Source organism: Hypanus sabinus, chromosome X1 (genome assembly GCF_030144855.1).
Source record: "Hypanus sabinus isolate sHypSab1 chromosome X1, sHypSab1.hap1, whole genome shotgun sequence".
NCBI lineage: Eukaryota > Metazoa > Chordata > Chondrichthyes > Myliobatiformes > Dasyatidae > Hypanus > Hypanus sabinus.
In genome coordinates, this window is record NC_082738.1 from 16046759 (window position 1) to 16065592 (window position 18834).

General features: G+C 43.1%; 1 protein-coding gene across 2 annotated transcripts in view; it reads left to right on the top strand.

Moving 5' to 3' along the window:
* Window positions 1–2953: 2953 nt before the first annotated feature.
* The window catches only part of LOC132384632 (tensin-2-like), a 259306-nt gene continuing 243425 nt past the window's right edge, over window positions 2954–18834 (top strand). For both annotated transcript variants that reach the window (XM_059955932.1, XM_059955933.1), the window contains exon 1: window positions 2954–3086. In XM_059955932.1, coding sequence (XP_059811915.1) covers window positions 2988–3086 — 99 coding nt within the window. In that variant the 5' untranslated portion in view covers window positions 2954–2987. The remainder of the gene's footprint in view (window positions 3087–18834) is intronic.

The window sequence follows — 18834 nt, forward strand, 5'->3', positions numbered from 1 at the left end:
GTCCTGGGTGATGGGGGTCATTAATAATGGATGCTGCCTTTCTGAGACACCACTCCTTGAAGATGTATTGGATATCACAGAGGCTAGTAGCTAAGATGGAGCTGACCACTTTTACAACTTTCTGTAGCTTCTTTTTGATCCTGTTCAGTAGCACCACCCCCCCATACAAGACAGTGATGCAGCCTGTCAGAATGCTCTCCACAGTATATCTGTAGAAGTTTTTGAGTGTATTTGTTGACATACCAAATCCTTCAGACTCCTAATGAAGTATAGTCGCTGTCTTGCCTTCTTTATAACTGCATCTTTATATTGGGATCAGGTTAGATCCTCAGAGATATTGACACCCAGGAAATTAAAACTGCTCATTCTCTCAACTTCAGATCCCTCTATGAAGATTGGTATGTGTTCCTTCGTCTTACCCTTCCTGAAGTCCACAATCAGCTCTTTCGTCTTACTGACATTGAGTGCAAGGTCGTTGCTGTGACACCACTCCACTAGTTGGCATATCTCACTCCTGTATGTCCTCTTGTCACCATCTGAGATTCTACCAGCAATGGTTGTATCGTCAGCAAATTTATAGATGGTATTTGAGCTGTGTCTAGCCACACAGTCATGGGTATATAGAGAGTAGAACAGTGGGCTAAGCGCACACCCCTGAGGTGCGCCAGTGTTGATCGTCAGCGAGGAGGATATGTTATCACCAGTCCGCACAGATTGTGGTCTTCCAGTAAGGAAGCCAAGGATTCAGTTGCAGAGAGAGGTACAGAGGCCCAGGTTCTGTAACTTCTCAATCAGGATTGTGTGAATGATGGTGTTAAACGCTGAACGGTAGTCAATAAAAAGTATCCTGATATAGGTACTTGTGTTGTCCAGATGATCTAAGGCCATGTGGAGAGCCATTGAGATTGTGTCTGCTGTAGACATATTGTGATGATAGGCAAATTGCAGTGGGTCCGGGTCCTTGCTGAGGCAAGAGTTCAGTCTACTCATGGCCAACCTCTCAAGGCATTCCATCACTGTAGATGTGAGTACTACTGGGTGATAGTCATTAAGGCAGCTCACACTATACCTCTTGGGCTACAGGAGCCTTGTCCCACACCACCAGGTTCAGAAATAGTTAAAGTTCAAAGTTAAAGATAAATTTATTATCAAAGTACATACAGTACTGTGCAAAAGACTTAGTAATATATAAAACGTGGAGCGGAGACCGAGTTTGTAAGCCTGGCAGGAGCAAAGGACGTTGGGAATGGCGAGGATAGAACACCACAGGAGGGTGCTGGGGGGTGGCGTGGGTACAGATACACCCAGCGCTGATACACACGGCAAGGTCATTTGATTCCAATCAATTGGTTTATTGATCATTACAGAATGTCTCTCCGGTGCTTCCCACTCCCTCCCCTCTCCTTCCCCTTTTCCCAACTATGATTCCCTCTCCGCCCCCTTCCCACTCTCAGTCCACAATAGAGACCCGGATCAGAATCAGATTTATCATCACTTCTGTGTGTCATGAGAAAAAAAAGTTTTTTTTGGTGGCAGCAGTATTTTGGTGACTACTGTATTGTGCCTAAAATTATTTGCACAGTATATGCAACCTGAGATTCATTTTCTTGTGGGCATACATAGGAAATACATGAAACACAATAGAATCAATGAAAAACCACACCCAATAGGACAGACAATAACCAATGTGCGAAAGACAACAAACTGTGAAAATACAAAAATAAAGGAAAATAAATAAGCAATAAATATTGAGAACATGAGATGAAAAGTCCTTGAAAGCGAGTCCATAGATTGTGGGAACAGTTCAGTGAATGAAGTTATCCCCTCTGGTTGAGGGTAATGGCTATTCCTGAATCTGATGGTGTGAGTCCTGAGGCTCCTGTACTTTCTCCCAATGGCAGCAGAGATCCTTGCTGCTCTCCCGTGACAGAGTTCTGTGCTCAGTGGTGGGGAGGGCTTTACCCTGTGATGGACTGGGCCGTATCCACTACTTTTTCGAGGTTTTTCTATTCAAAGGCATTGGTGTTTCCGTACCAGGCTGTGATGCGACTAGTCAATATACTCTCCGCCACACACCTATAGTAGTTTGTCAAAGTTTTAGGTGACATGCCGAATATTTTCAAACTTCTAAGAAAGTAGAGACATGGCCGTGCTTTCTTCATAATGACATGCAGGACCCAGGACAGGTCCTCTAAAATGACAGCACAGAGGAATTTAAAGTTGCTGACCCTCTCCACCTCTGATTCCCCCAATGAGGACTGGCTCATGGATCTCCAGTTTCCTCCTCCTGAAGTCAATAATCAGCTCCTTGGTCTTGCTGACTTTGGGTAAGAAGTTGTTGACTACCCACAGAGCCACAGCTGGTAGTAGTACTGGGCCACTGGGCACATCTATTCGAAGTATAGTAAGACACATGCTGGCACAGCATGACCAATATTTGTTCAGTTATGATGGATTTCGCAGATCTCCCTCTGCACTCTGTTAAACATTTGTGGCGAGAGACACTGCAGTGTGGACCAATTGGAGCTGTCTTTTTCCCCCCAGTTTAAATAATTGTTTGCAGGTCACAGTTTGCTCCAAGAGAGAAGGAGAGAAAAAATGCTATTGAGTTTAAATACTCGCAGCATGCCGTCATCTTTTGTTCCTTGAAAGCCCGATGTGACTGATAGGCGTGTTATGAAATATGAAGTGCAGCCCCGATGAGCGCAGCTGAAGTTTTATAGCCGGTGCTCGAATCCTGGATGAGACTGGCTCCCTGAGTACACACTGTTGACACCTGTTTGTGAGACAGGGAACAGCAACATCTGCACTTACCCACCTCTCCCTTCACTCTCTCTTTCCCCCCAGCCACATCTGCCAAGCCCGCTTCTGCCGCGGTGGTGTTCAACGCGGAGGCGGTGCTTATACTGAAGTCAACTGGGCTCGGTCTCTTCGAGTGAGAGGGGGCGGATAAGCCATCTCTCCCCGGGAGCCCGCAGGATAGCTGCATGGGCTGTTCTATAAGCCTCGATTGCTGCGGGACGGAGCTTTGCGGAACCCCAGATGAACCTACAAAGAAGAAAGAAGAGAAAATGAGGCTCACAAAGGTAGTTCAGACCATCCTCTGGCCGTGAGTGTGTATGCGCGCGCATTGAAAGAGTTTGTGAGCTGCTGTGTACTGTATATCGTGTGACATTGTCATTGTACGCATGCTGGACACAACAGTGATCTTTTTTAAAAGTTCTGTTGACTTTATCAGACTTGATTTGTTTCAGTTCTACCGAGAATGCTCACTTTTCCCCCGTGCTTTTACTCAATACGAAAAATACGTGGCCAAAGTTCAAGTAACTGAAATATTGTTTTCTGAAAAACACGAGTTGTTAATGTTTTATTTTCGAGAATTCGCAATGCATGATTTAAAGAGAATGTACAGTGGAACAGAACGTAACCGGAAAAGAATAAAAACCTGTTTGAGAGTAGTCTGGCACAGTTTTTAAAAGGGCATTGCCCTGGTTAAACAAATCAAGAATGTCCTGCCGTTTATTTGGATGAAGCCGGGTGTGTTGCAATCATTGTCACATGCAAGTGACGGCGGACGTCCAGTGTCATTGTGTTCAGTGCTTGGCAAATCTTTGTGTTTTGGTTTGCGGATGGGCGAGCAAGGGGAGGCGCCCGTTTGTAAAGAGCCAGCAGAATGGTGGACTTGGGACAGTGGCTGTGGAATAGAATGACAGGGGCGGAAAGCGCTCTATAATATCAACCCAAGGAACAATTACACCGAAAAATACTCTCTGCTCTCTTGATGTCTGTCCAACAGAAGGAGAATAAAAGCAAGAACGGCTATGTGTGTCATTCGCACACTGAGATCTGATTAAATGCAAAGAAGCTTTTCCATTTGCGGTTACTGAGCTCCTCAACTCTTCCTGGAATGCGCTGCCTCCGATGTCAAGGAAGAGGCCGCGAACTTCTGATGCATGGAAACTGTCCTGCCTAATGATACAATGCGCAATCGGTCCATCGTCCAGGAAACACTGGAGGATGGGCCCTGTTGTGGTTGCAGAGGGGTCGCGACCTTGGAGAGGCGCAGATGAACGGCCACTCGACCTTTACCTGGGAAGATTCCAACCTGCGCAATCAATGTTTTCCCCAGAGCTGTTTGACAGAATTTTTTTTACTTAGCTCTGCCAGGATGTCCCAACCCTCTCACTGCAAGTGAAGTCCTTTTAGAAGCGTAGTTAACTGATGCCATATGGGAAAACAAGGTAGCCAATTTTCGACACAAAATCCCACATGTAGCAATGGGATCATTCTCTTCAGTGATGTTGATTGAGCAATGAATATTGATCAGGATTCCTCAGAGAACTGGCCCTTTTTCAAAACAGTGGAGTTCATTTTTTTTTGTTTTAGCGCCACAGGAAAGGGCAGATGATTTAATGTGGAATAAAAACGGATGCTGGAGATACTTTAGGTCAAGTATCATTTGTGGAGAGAGAAACAGTTAACACTTCAAGGGAATATCGCCTTTAAAAGTGTAGCATCCCCTCAGTCACCTCAATACTGGTGTGGGACTTGAACCCACAGCCTTCGCACTGGAAGAATGCGATCTGTCAAGCTACTTCAAAACAAATCAGGGACTATAAAATATGTTGCTGGTTCCTACTTTGCCTCTTTGATGCAGTTGCTTCAGGTCTTGGGGATAATATCCCTGCCAGCCCTGCCTCCTCGGATCTTTGGCACATTACTGTCCCCAATGATGTCACTGGCCAGCCACTCAGTCTGAAAGGCAAACACAAAGAGATTAAAGTTGCCAGTGTCTATGTGTGCACGTCTGTACTTATGCCACAAGGTGTAATTGCTGCAAGTTGGTACATTTTGTAGACCAGCGCCAGGTAATTTTTGCAGATTAAAGATAAAATTCTGCTGGAAATGTGAATACCCGGAAGTGCTGTAAATCCTCTGCAGGTCGAGTAGCATCTGTGCAGAGAGAAAGACACTGCTATTGTTTCAGGCTGATGATTTTTTTCCTCAGAAGTGGCGAAAGAAACAAATTCTGGTGGAAACTCGTCAGTCAAAAGTGTTAACCCTGTCATTTCCCCCACCCACGCACAAGTGCTGTTTGACTTGTTGAGGTTTTGCACCAGCCCACCTTAATCAGTATCATTGAAACCAAATTATCTCATCATCTGGGTGCCATGGTAGTGTGTGATTAGTGCCAGAGCATTGGAGTTCGGTGTTCCATTCAGACATCCTCTGTAAGCAAATTTGTACATTCTTCCTGTGACTATGTGAGTTTTCTCTGGGTGCTCCATTTCCCCCCACAGTCAAAAGACACACCGGTTAATTGGTCGTTATTTTGGACACCAAATTACAGGAAGGATATTAATAAGGTTGAAAGAGTGTAGAGAAGGTTTACAAGGATGCTGCTGGGACTTGAGAAACTGAATTACAGAGAAAGGTTGAATAGGTTAGGACTTTATTCCCTGGAGCGTAGAAGAATGAGGGGAGATTTGATAGAGGTGTATAAAATTACGATGGGTATAGATAGAGTGAATGCAAGCAGGCTTTTTCCACTGAGTCTAGGGGAGAAAAAAACCAGAGGACATGGGTTAAGGGTGAAGGGGGAAAAGTTTAAAGGGAACATTGGGGTGGGGGGGACTTCTTCACACAGAGAGTGGTGGGAGTGTGGAATGAGCTGCCAGATGAAGTGGTAAATGCGGGCTCACTTTTGACATTTAAGAAGGACAGGTACATGGATGAGAGGTGTATGGAGGGATATGGTCCAGGTGCAGGTCAGTGGGACTAGGCAGAAAAATAGTTTGGCATAGTCAAGAAGGGCCAAAAGGCCTGTTTCTGTGCTGTAATGTTCTATGGTTCTATAAATTGTCCTGTGATTAGGCGAGGGTTAAATTGGTGCGCATCTGTAAATAAAATAAATAAATTAAAAACTTGCATTGCTTCATGCAGGTCTGTTCTACTTTTTCCTTTTTCTTTATGTATCCCCTATAGATGTCAGAAGGAAATGACTGGTTTCCTTCTTTTTAAAAAGTTTTTAAAACCATATCAATAAACTTTGGTGATGTAATGCCTGTAGTTGAGATAGACATCCTGTATTCCAGCATATCTCGCCTGGCAGAGTGTCAAGTGTAGAAGTCCAGGTGGACCAGGGCACAGATGTAACTCAGTCTGTCTTAAATTCAACCATTTTTCTTTTCTATTGACATTCTAAACCTCTCTGTTCTCAATTATGATGGGGACACTCCATCTGAATTTATCACATCATAATGACATTCTTTCCCCACTAGTGGCACTGCAGCTCCTCCTCTGGCAGGAGGGTTTCATTACACTGTGACAGGTTTATACAGCCAGTTTTTATGGTAAGTATATTCATCTGTTGCAATGAACAATTTTGATGAAAAGTGCATAAAACTTTTGTACATTGCTATAAAGCAGCAGTTCCCAACCTGGCAGCTACCAAAAATCACAAGTGGTCCATGGGTTTAATATTATTAAGGTAATTTAGTTCAAAAGTTCACAACAAGTAAAAATGTACCTCTGTGTGTTCTTAGGTCCCTGAGAATCCCTGGGACAGCCCCAACTCCTTAATAGGAAAGGCTCATGATGTTATCAGGCATTTATGGGGGTGGGGAGGGGATGTGTGCATATTTTAACGAGTGTGAACAAGTGGGCCTTTCATTCAGAAAGCTTGAGAACCACTACTGTAGAGTGCAGGCAATCATTTTACTTGTAATAGAGCAGCGGAGGCTGAGGGGAGATCTGAATGAAGTTTATAATATCATGTCAGGCATAGATAGAGTAGACAGGAGTATCTTTTTCCAAGGGTTGAAATGTCTTAATACCAGAGGGCATGCATTGAAAGTGAGAGGGGATAGGTTCAAAGGGGATGTGAGGGGTAAGTTTTTTTACGCAGAGTGGTGGATGCCTGGATGCACTGCCTGGTATGGTGTTAGAGGCAAATACATTAGAGGCTTTTAAGAGATGTTTAGATAGGCACATGAATATGAGAAAGATGGAGGGATATGGACATGGTGTAAGTAGGAGGGATTCGTTTTATGGGGTTTTTGGTTCAGCACAACTTTATGAGCTGAAGAGCCAGTTCCTGTGCTATACTGTTCTATTTTCTAGATATATTGTGTGTTTATTGCTGTGAATATTCCAAGCTGACTTCACACTTTTACAAGGGCATAGTTTATTTGAAACGGTTGTCACTAGCCATGATAATCATTAGTATTGATTCTTTGTGTTGACATAATTCAAGTTTTGTTCCAACTATGTTGATGGGAATTCTGCAAACTACAGAAGATCATTCCCCAATCTCCTGCACTTTCCTGCACTCTGTAGAATCGTGGACTGCCCCTGAAAATGTGAGACTTCCAAACGACAGTCTGAAGGCTGGTGGGGGGGGGGGGGGTGGGGAGAGGCAGTGGTTTGTGAGACTTCTGTCCAACCTCATCCAGTCATGGGAATACGGATACGGTCTGGGTAACAGCATGAGTTTGAGAGTATGGTAAAATTCTGTTACCACAGAATTCTTGCATACAGCAAGAGTTAATAACCAGTATTGGTGTACACCACGTTATAATCCACCTTTTCTTTTTATGGCTGAGCGGAACCTGATGATAAAGCATTGGGCAGTAATGCACACAGATGGCATTTTGTGACTTCAAGTACTGTGTGCACTGTGCAAACATACTGAGTTATTCAGTACCACTCACAGCAAATCAACACGGGCTCCCAAAGCTTTACCAAATTTGTGCACAATCACCTATTTAAATTTATTACTGCCTTTGCGGTCATGCATCTATAGTTTGTTACAGGTCTGGAATCTGCAAGGCTGTACTACAGCATCTCTAAAACCTTGTGACCTCTATCAACATGGTAGAGGTGCATGGGAGCATCAATGTTAGATGCCTCACCCTTCAAGTCTCTCACTTTCTTGACTTATCACCACTTCTGCTATGTCTCCGGGTTCAAGTCCTGAAACTTCCTCCCTAACAGTGCTGTGGCGACACCTTTACCAGGACTGTTATTTTGACCAGTGTCGCCTCTATTTTAATTAGGGCAGGTAAAAAAATAGTTTGCCTGCTCTGTGACGCCCCCACAATCACTTCCTATTCGGTGTAATCTTAAATGGGAACATATGTAAATTCAAAGTTCAAAGTAAATTTATTATCAAAGTACATACATGTCAGCATGTACAATCCTGAGATTCATTTTCTAGTGGGCATACTCAATAAATCCGATAACCATAATAGAATCAGTGAAAGATCGCACCAACAAGGCAGACTACCAGTGTGCAAAAGACAACAAACTGTGCAAATACAAAAAGGGAGAAAATAAGAAGAAATATTAATAATAATAAAAAATAAATTAGCAATAAATATTGAAAACATGAGATGAGGAGTCTTTGAAAGTGAGTCCATAGGATGTGGGAACAGTTAAATGATGGGCCAAATGAAGTTGAGTGAAGTTATCTCCTCTGGTTCAAGAGCCTGATGGTTGAGGGGTAATAACTGTTCCTGAACCTGGTGGTGTGAGTCCTGAGGCTCCTGTACCTTTTTCCTGATGGCAGCAGTGAGAAGAGAGCTTGGCCTGGGTGGTGGGGGTCCCTGATGATGGATGATGCTGCTTTCCTGTGACAGTGTTCCATGTAGATGTGCTCAATGGCGTTACTCATGATGGACTGGGCTATATCCACTGGTTTTGGAATGATTTTCTGTTCAATGGCATTAGTATTTCCATACCAGGACGTGATGCAGCCAGTCAATATACTCTCCACCATACATCTATAGAAATTTGTTAAAGTTTTAGATGTCATGCTGAATCATTGCAAACCCCAATGTAAGTAGAGGCCCTGCTGTAAACACAAAGTACACTGCAGATGCTGTGGTCAAATCAACATGTACAAACAAGCTGGATGAACTCAGCAGGTTGGGCAGCATCCGTTGAAATGAACAGTCAACATTTCAGGCCAAGACTCTTCATCAGGACTGAAGAAGGAGGGGGCAGGGGCCCTATGAAGAAGGTGCCAGGTGAAAAACCAATCAGAGGAAAGATCAAGGGGTGGGGGAGGGGAAGCAGGGAGGGGATAGGCAGGAAAGGTGAAGAAGGAATGTAAGGGGAAAGCACTATGGGTATTAGAATAAGGCAGAATCATGAGAGAGGTGATAGGCAGCTGGAAGAGGAGGCAGAGTGAAAGTGGGATGGGGGAAGGGAGAGGGAGGGAATTACCTCCCTCTGGAGGTAATTGGAGAATTCGATGTTCATACCAAGGGGCTGAAGACTATCCATCCCTTCCCCCATCCCACTTTCACTCTGCCTCCTCTTCCAGCTGCATTTGGAAAATTGCTTTTTCCATATATGTTAAAGATGTTTAAAGATTCTTTTGTGAAAAGTGATTTACCCTTTACTTTTTATGAACCATCTATTTCTTTAATTCTCAAAAAGGATAAAGATCCTACTGATTGTGCCTCATACAGACCTATTTCATTATTGAATGTTGATGTTAAGATTCTCTCAAAGATAATGGCCAATCAATTGGAGAGTATTTTGGGTGAAATTATTTTTAAAGATCAAACAGGCTTTATAAAGGGTTGTTATTCTTTCTCAAATGTTCGGAGATTATTTAACATTATATATTTGCCTTCTTCTAAAACTCCACAATGCGTTATATCTTTGGATGCTGAAAAAACATTTGATGCACTCAGAGATCATTTAGTTTGTGGAATCTGACAAGAAAACATTCAAAAATGGCTCCTAACTGAAGCATAACTTACATTTATAAAAACATTTGAAATTGTATCAATGGAAGCAGCAGACAGAGATGCAATTGAATATAGTCAGGAGTGAAAGTGAGTGTGAACAAAATTGCATGGAGACCTGCCTGAACAAACAAATTGTGTTCCCATTGTGGTGGTGGGGGTGGGGGGAGTCACATACACCAAACAAAAATATAGATTTAAAGGTGAAATTTACAAAAAATGCAACACAGTAGGGCACAAATGAAGAGCATGTTGGACAGACAAGAACAAATGGTCTGTACAGGGAAGCGAAAAAGATAAAAAGTCAAGTTGCAGATTCAAAAAGAGCTGTTGATCTGATAATGATGAGAGTGACACAGGACTGAGATTAACAATGTGAAAACTGACAAGAGACAAACAATGTGGTTTACACCAGAATTTAATGGCAAGTTAATTAAAATGGAATTGGACACTGTTTCAGTCATTCCACAAAATGAGTTTGAGCAGCATTTCAAAGATACTAAACTGAAGCCTACAGATATCCAACTAAGAACTTATACTTGAGAAAAGATGACTCCTGTGGGAATGACATTTGTAACAGTGAAATACAACAACCAGGAAACCACATTGAGCTTGTATCTGGTAAAAACAGGAGGACCAGCATTGTGGGGATGTGATTGGCTGAGACACTACAACTTGATGGGAGATCCACCATTTGCATGATCCATCCCTTGTAATGAAGTCAACTGAAAGCAAATTAAGAAAGGTGCTGGATGATGTCACAACTGTCTCCATACTAAACACCATGAACCATTCCCCAACAGAGGGCAAACAGGTGTTGGTGTCAACCTCTGTGCCTCTGGCTGGAAAGCATATTGGAGCAAGGAAGGACCATGCTGCTCAGGAATAGGGAAAGTGATGAAAGCAGTGGCCTGACTACAATAGTTTTTGTAGGCAACATATCTGAGAAAGCTTCTGATATGTTAACCAGGCAGTTACCTGTGAATTGTGGCTTGGTTTTAAGCTGGAAGAGAGTTTAGGGAGCTCAGGAAAGTTGCAAGTATTCAGCTTCTGTGGGTACAAAGAACCAGAATCTCCTCTGTGTGTATTAAAGTTATTGCATGAACTTTGAGTGGGAGACAAAAAGCTGCTGGTAAAAGTAGATGCAAAGACCAAAGCCCAGCTGGAGGAATGGAAGGCCAAACAAAGGAGTCAATGGAGATAAGAAAACATGGAGGATTCATTAGATGAGGAAAACATGAGGGGAGATCAGACTGTAAAGGGAGCAATAGAAGGATTAATCAGAGATACTCAAGCATCTTCCCAAGTTCAAGATGCACAGACTAGAAGAAGAGAAAGGAAGGAGAAGAAAGGTGTCCAGAGCTGTCATAACTACTCCCTGAGGTCTCAGAGTCAACTCCCACAACCACCATGGAGGAGGCCTCAAGAAACTGAGATTATTTTTACAGCCACAACTCACACCTGCCAAGCAGAATGACTTCACTTGTAAGGAAAGAAGTTATCCCACAAAAATAAGAAATCCTCCACAGCAATTAAATCTTTAGGCCTGAATGAGGCAATTTAAAATTTACTATGTTGTCGATGTCTATATAACAGTTGTGTTATATTGTATACTGTTGAGATGGATTCTCTATTGTGTTGAAGTTCATAGCTAAGCAGGGAGAAGTGTTGTGTATTTAATATTTCAGTAAAATTTGAGTAATATTTTAAATATATTGTTTTGATTAAGCATTTTGTTCGATTAAATCATTCATTACTGGTTATATGTAAAAATATGTGAATTGTATATGCCACGATGTCATCATGTGATATGTGCATGTCTCGATTAAAAAGTCAAGGCAAAGTTAGACTCACCTTCTTGGCTCTCTCTTGTTTTCCTTTCAATTAGTTTTTTATGTTTTGGAGTGACAAAACATAACAGACAGTACTGAATGCCAAGGTGTAGTCGATAAAGGGCACTCTGATGTATGTACCTTTGCTGTCCAGATTTTCCAGGGTTGGGTGAGGAGCCAGTGAAACAGCATCTGCTGAGAACCTGTTGTGTCCATATGCAAATTGGAGCAGATCCAAGTCGTTTCTCAGGCAGGAGTTGGTATGTTTCATCACCAGCATCTCAAAACACTTCATCACTGTGGTTGTAAGTGCTACTGGACGACAGTCATTGAGTCAGGTTACCACATTCTTTGTAGGCACCGGTATATTTGAAGCCCACTTCAAGCAGGTGGGTACCTCAGACTGTCAAAGTGAGGGGTTAAAGATCTCAGTGAATTCTTCAGCCAGTTGATCAGCACAGGTCTTTAGTACTCGGTCAGATACCCCATCGGGGATGGATGCTTTCCATGGGTTCACCCTGCTGAAGGATGCTCTCGCATTGGCCTCAGAGGCTGAAATCACAGGGTTATCGGGAGCTGTGGGGAGTTCATGGTGATTCCACCATGATCTGACAAGCATAGAAGGCATTGAGCTCCTCTGGAAGTGAAGTCCTGTTGTCACCTATGTTGCGTGGTTTCACTTTGTAGGAGGTGATGTATTCAAGCCCAGCCACGACTGTCGAGCATCCTTCAGTGATTCAAGTTTGGTCCGGAATTGCCACTTTGCATGTGAGATGGATTTCTGGAGATTGTACCTGGACCTCTTGTGGCTAGACTTGTGCCTCAGCAGATTGCAAATCTCATGGTTCATCCAAGGCTTCTGGTTGGGGAAGACTCTGAATGATTTTGTGGGGACACACTCACTGACTGTTTCTATAAAATCCTTGACAACCATGGAGTAGTCATTCAGAACCCCAGATGAGTCCATCAACTTGAAGCAATCTCACAGCTGCTCCTCTGCCTCTTTGCTGTCCTAATCCATGGAGCCTTGCTCTTTAGGCCCTGGCTATCTGCAGCTCGGAGAAGGACAGCCAAGTGATCAGATTTACTGAAGTACAGTCTGGGCATGGAATGGTCGGCATTCCTTATCTTAGTATAACAGTGGTCTACTGTGTTGGGACCCTTGGTGCTACTGTTAGCTGGGCAGAGATTTCTTCAAACAAGCCTGATTGAAATAACCAGCTATGATATGAAATGTGTTGGGGTGGATGGTTTCTTGTTTGGTGATGGCATCATGCAGTACCTCAAGTGCCTGATGACAGTCAACCGATGGTAAACTCTCTTGGTAAATAAAATGGTCAGCATTTGATCATTTTTGTGGTTTTGTCATATTCTTGTTCAAAGGCAGGGGAACAAGAGTATGACAAAACCACCACATCGGAGCACCATAGAGAGTTTATCATGAAACACACACCTCCACCTTTGGTCCATCCTGTGTATTGAGAAGCCTTCAGGTCTGATCACCATATCTGGTGTACTCTTGAGCAACCTACATCTCAGTAAAACACAGAACACAACAATATCTCATTTCCCTTCGATACAGCACTCTTGCCGTCAGGTCCTCATTTTTGTTCTCCAGCAACTACACATTTGCTGACAAGGTGCTGGGTCGAGGGGGCCTCTTCTTGGGTTTCAGCCTGCCCTGGAGATCTGCCCCTTGCCTTGTTTCTGGCCATGGCAATGTACCTCGTCCACTTAAAGGTGCTATACCTGCTTGCTTGAGAATTAAGTCCGATGAGTCCTTCAGAAGATCGTGAAATCTGTAATTCATAACATCAATTTAAAAGTACATTGATTAAAGGGAAATTATATGCTGCAGATTGCTGTGAGAGTAATTCGAAAGAGTTATGTTTAGAAGCATTGTATGTAGCCTGCAGAATGTCACCATGGTTCACCCATGCCATCTTGACCAAATATCCCATTCACTGTGGGTGTGAACCCCTTTTCTATTCAGGACCGGTATTGGTCTTGCTGTGTGTGTGTGTGTGTGTGTGTGTGTGTGTGTGTGTGTGTGTGTGTGTGTGTGTGTGTGTGTGTGTGTGTGTGTGTGTGTGTGTGTGTGTGTGTGTGTGTGTGTGTCCATTTGGTGTTAGCAAGCTATTACAGCAAGTGCAGCTTTTCACTCAGTCCTGTCTTAACTCTTCCAATGTTAGAAGCATAGAAAACCCTACAGCACAATACAGGCCCTTCGGCCCACAAAGCAGTGCTGAACATGTCCCTACCTTAGAAATTACCTAGGGTTACCCATAGCCCTCTATTTTTCTGAGCTCCATGTACCTGTCCAGGAGTCTCTTATGTTGTTACATACATGCTTAATGAGTATCACCAAGGCTGCCACTCACCTCTAAGCTCCAGCAAGTGCAAGACAAGCTTCAATCATTTTTCATAGAATATGAAGGGAATCAATTTTCTGAATCTGCCCTGCACCACAGTGCAGATTGCTTTATGCTGAAATAGAGGTGTAGCTCTTATGCACTTTGCCATTGAAACTTTTGTTTGATAAAAACAATCGCTAGCAAACCATTTTTTAAAATACCAGCATTGTAGAATGATACCCAAACAGAAAGGGGGCTATAGATAGGCAGAATATTTTTCCCAGGATGGGGAGTCTAGAACTAGAGGGCACAGATTTAAGATGAAAGGGAATCTGAGGGGGGAAGTTGCTCACAGAGAGAGAGATGGGTAGATGGAACAAACTGCCAGAGGAACTGGTAGAGGTGGGAATTTGACAAGTACTTGAATACAGAGGGAGTAGAGGGAAACAGACTTATTGCAGGCAAATGGGATGAGTGCAGAAAGAGATTACATTCAGTATTGAGGAGATGAGTCAAAGCACCAGTTTCTGTCCTTATAACTCCATGACTCTGTTTCATTGAGTGATCCAGTTAGCCTCACTTCGTCTGCTCTGCACAACTTTCACCTTCTGAATGTTGATCTAATTGTCCTTTTGGAAGTTCTGATTGAGTCTTTTTCCATTGCCCTTTCAGGCAGCATGATGAGGATCTTAGCGAATCACACATGTGTCAGTATATCCCTGGCCCCAAGGGCTTAGTTCATTAAAAACAGTAAAACAGGTACACAAGGAAGTAAAAACAGCACTTAGCTTGCTGACCTACATCAGTCAGGGCATTGAGTGTAGGAGTTGGGACGTTATGTTGCAATTGTACAAGATGTTGATGAGGCTGCACTTGGAGTACTATATAGAGTTTTGGTCACCCTGTTATAGAAAAGTTGTGGTTAAAGGTGGAAAGAGTGCAGTGCAGAAAATATTTATGAGGATGTCACTAGGACTAGAGAGCCTGAGATATTTAGGAGAGATTGGCCAGACTAGGTCTTTATTCCTTGGAATGTTGGAGAATGAGGGGCGACCTTATCGAAATGTTCAAAATTCCTGGAGACATAGATAAGGTGGAACTATGCCCCCTAGTTTTGGTCTCCCCTATTCTGGGGAAAAGGGTAAAGGAGACCCGAACTGGGGGGCATAGATTTAGGGTGAGAAGGAAAAAGAGTAAACTTTTTCACATAGAGGGTGGTGAGTATATGGAATGAGCTGCCAAAGGAAGTGGTTGAGGTAGATGCAATACTATCCTTTAAGAAGCTGCAATGGAAGGGCAGGGCTTAGAGAGATATGGGCTGAACACAGGAAATTAGGACTAGCTGGGTATGCACTGTGGTCAGCATGGACTAGTTGGGCCAAAGGGCCTGTATCTGTGCTGTATTGCTATATGACTCTATGATCAAAGTACGATGTGAGATCGGTTCTATGATACCAATGCATCAAATGGTTCAGCCAGCACCTTTTTTTCAAGAACTCTGGTGCCTTTTTAAATTACTCTGTTGTAAAATCAAACTGTTTCAAATAAATCTTTTTAATTCCCTTCATCACAGTGTGCTGTCCAGCTCTTCCGTGTGGGAGCCAGGCTCATTTTTTATATATAAAAAACCTGCAGAAAATCTGCTCCACACTTGAGAGAAGAGTTAATGCTAACAGAGACCCAAACACGTGTGACCTAACGTCCTGTCAAAAGGCTGACACTCTCTCCTTTCTAATGAGTCACATACGGACCACACGTGTTCAATAAAATCAATATTTAACAGAGCTCTTGAGCTTTCGTGAAAGTGTATCTGTAAAGTAATGCCTCCAGGGCAACAGAGCTTGACTGTTTTAATTGTCAGAAGAATTACTGTTTGCTCCTCTGCCAAGGTGAAAGTGGAGCTAAAATTTCTAGTGGAAAATTGTAAAGAAAAATGTAAATCGGAAAGGATTAAAATTGACTTGATTTTGAGAATGTTAACCATACCTGCTTGGTGACTGGAGATCCTCATTAGCTGTTTAGGCTGTCCCAAAACAACACACAAGATGGAAGTTGCTCCTGATAATTTCCATCTTGTTCCAAAGGGCCAGGACCTAGATTGTTTTGAAATTTTGAATGATATTTACTGAGCTTCCTTTCCAAGGCAGAGGTCAGCCTTTCTGTACCAAGTTTTTTGTTTCCCATTTTGCAGCAGGCTGGATGTGTTACTCCAGGGGTCAGCTAAGATGGCATTAATATGGTGACCAGGCCCACTTTAACACGTAGCTCTCCATGGTCATTTTAAGTGATGTTTCCAGAATGGCCAGTGTATCCAAGCCAAATTCAACTCTAAAACTTCTCGAACTTTTGCTAACAACTGAAGTTGGTCACCAGAATGAGGCTAAATCCTTTTTAAAACATAAGATATATTCAGCTAGCATGCCTAGGGTTTGAAGGCATTCTATGGGAGTGTGCTATCCAGGGTTGATGCCATGTTTCAGACTATTGAGTTACATTGGAAGGCTATTGGGCAGTCTCAGATAAATGTGAACTATCACACAACACTTTTCTCTGTAGCAGGACAGTGCTTGCTTCAAGTTCTGATCAATGTTACTTCCCAAAACTATACTGGGGTTGAAATTCACACTCTGCTGAGTAACATAAGCATACTGAACTCTACCATTTGGAAGTTCAGTTCAGTGTGTGTACAGGGGACATTTTTCACTGAGAAATTTAGATTATGGGGTCAGGTAGAAAATCAGCTATGATTTTATTGGAAGGCAGAGCAGGCATGAGGGACCAAAATGCAAGGGGGAGCCAGCTAAAGGCACAAGGGAGGTCAGAACAGAGGGATAATGGAGTTAAAGAAAGGTGGAGGGAGACTTGTGCAACTTGACAACAAAAGCAACTTACATTTAACCAGCATCTTTGAATGAAAAACATACCCATGAGTAATAATCAAACCAAATCTGACACTGATGAGGGGATATTGGGGTGGGTGCAGAGTAACAGAGGTTTTAATGAGGAGAGAGATGTGAAGATTAGGAAGGGGATTTCAGAGCTTGAGCCCATGTCTGTCAGTGGTAGGGCAGTATAATGGAGCTGCTGCTTCACACCTCCAACGGCCTGGGTTCAATTCCAGCCTCCAGGGTTGCACATTTTTCCCTATGATTACATGGATTTCTGTTTTCTTCCACATTGCAAAGTCATGTGGATTGGTTGGTTAATTGGTCACTGTCGGTCGTCTGTGGTGCAGAGGTAAGTGGTAGTATCTGGGAGGAATGTGGGGAAAGCAAAATGGGATTGAGGTAAGCTTAGTGTCGTTGGATGGTTGATGGTTGGCACAGACTCAGTGGGTTGAAGAACCCATTTTAATCCTGTAAGGAATTGTGATGTAGAAGTATGGTGGGTGTGTGAAATGGGAGATGGTCCTCTATGCTAGCTTTTGTGTCCTTGGAAAAGGATGCCACCTCCAGTTGACAATATTTTTTCCAAAGGCCCCCTGTTGGTAATGGGACTTGAAGGCCCACGTTCTCCTGAAGCTTAATAGACTCCAGCTTGGAGATGACATAAAACATCTGGCAGCAAGCCCCACTGTTCTGGAACTTCTGCCCAGTTGGGTCAGCAGTTCAAGCCAAAAGAGTTTAACAACTAACCCAGTGAGCTCATGAGCTTTGTGTGGGGTCCCTAGTGTAATTTATAACCTGCCAGCAGTTGGCACACAGGGATAGCCTTTTGCAGCTCTGCTGGCGTCACTGCACTGGCCCAAGGATGGGCTGTGCCCCAAGGGTGTAGTGTCCTATACACAATGAGCTGTTGGGAGTGGTTTTGACAGATGCAACAATCACCATTCTCACCCTGCATCACGTCAGAAAAAGCAGTTTGTTATTGAAAGTTCCACGAGGCACCAGCCCAACTGCTGTTCCAACTCTAGTACAGAAGTGCAGTCCTCTCTGTTTAAAAGGGAGAAAAATATAAATAGAAGAGTTTGGCAGAAGAGAATTTTATTTGCATAGCACCTTTAACATTGTAAAGCATGCTTCCCAGGAGCAAATAAAATCTGACATCAAGTCACGGGGGAAATAGTGAGGCAAACAACTAAAAGGCATGCAAACTCGGTGGAGGAGTAGACCTCCCAGCCTCATGAGCTGCTCTGCCATTTAATAAGATCTGATTGTCTCCCCGTCACCTGTTAAGCTTTCTCTGACTTGCATATCAAGAATGTGTTTACCTCTGCCTTTAAAATATTTAGCTTCCTGAACCCTATGTGGAAAAGATCTCCAGAAGCATTCGACCGTCAAGGAGAAAAAAAAATGCCTTGCCTATGTTTTAGATAGGTGATGCCTTATTTTTAGACCCTTACTTTAATGACCCTTAGTTGTAGGGTCTCTCACAATTAGAAATTTCTTCTTTAGCCACCTTGTCAAGACTCCTAGGGATATTTTATGTTTCGGCTGAGTTGTTAAATTCAGGGATTTAACCACTCAATTGAAACAGAGATTGCTGAGAGTTGTGTGGCTGGAGGAAGGTTTGAAGACAAGGGTGAAAGTTTTAACACTGAGCTGTTACTTGACCAGGAGCCAGCGTTGATTAGTGAACTCAATGGGCGATGACCGTGCAGACCTGGGTGCCAGTTTGGAGTTGGGGTAGCAGAGTTTTGGATGAGCTGGAGTTCAGAGGGTGGAACATGGAAGGCTGACCAGGAGGTTGTTAGAATTGTCATGCCTTGAGGTCACAGAGGCACCAGCATCTCAGGTGTAATTGAATCCTGTAATTCTCTTTGGTCTTTATTAACACTATTCATGCTGTAAATTAATGGATTTGTTTGACACTAACGGTTGTTTTGATCAATTGAAATGAGTTGTAACAACTGAGATGTAACAAGGTCTTCCAACCCTGCTGGCCTGGAAA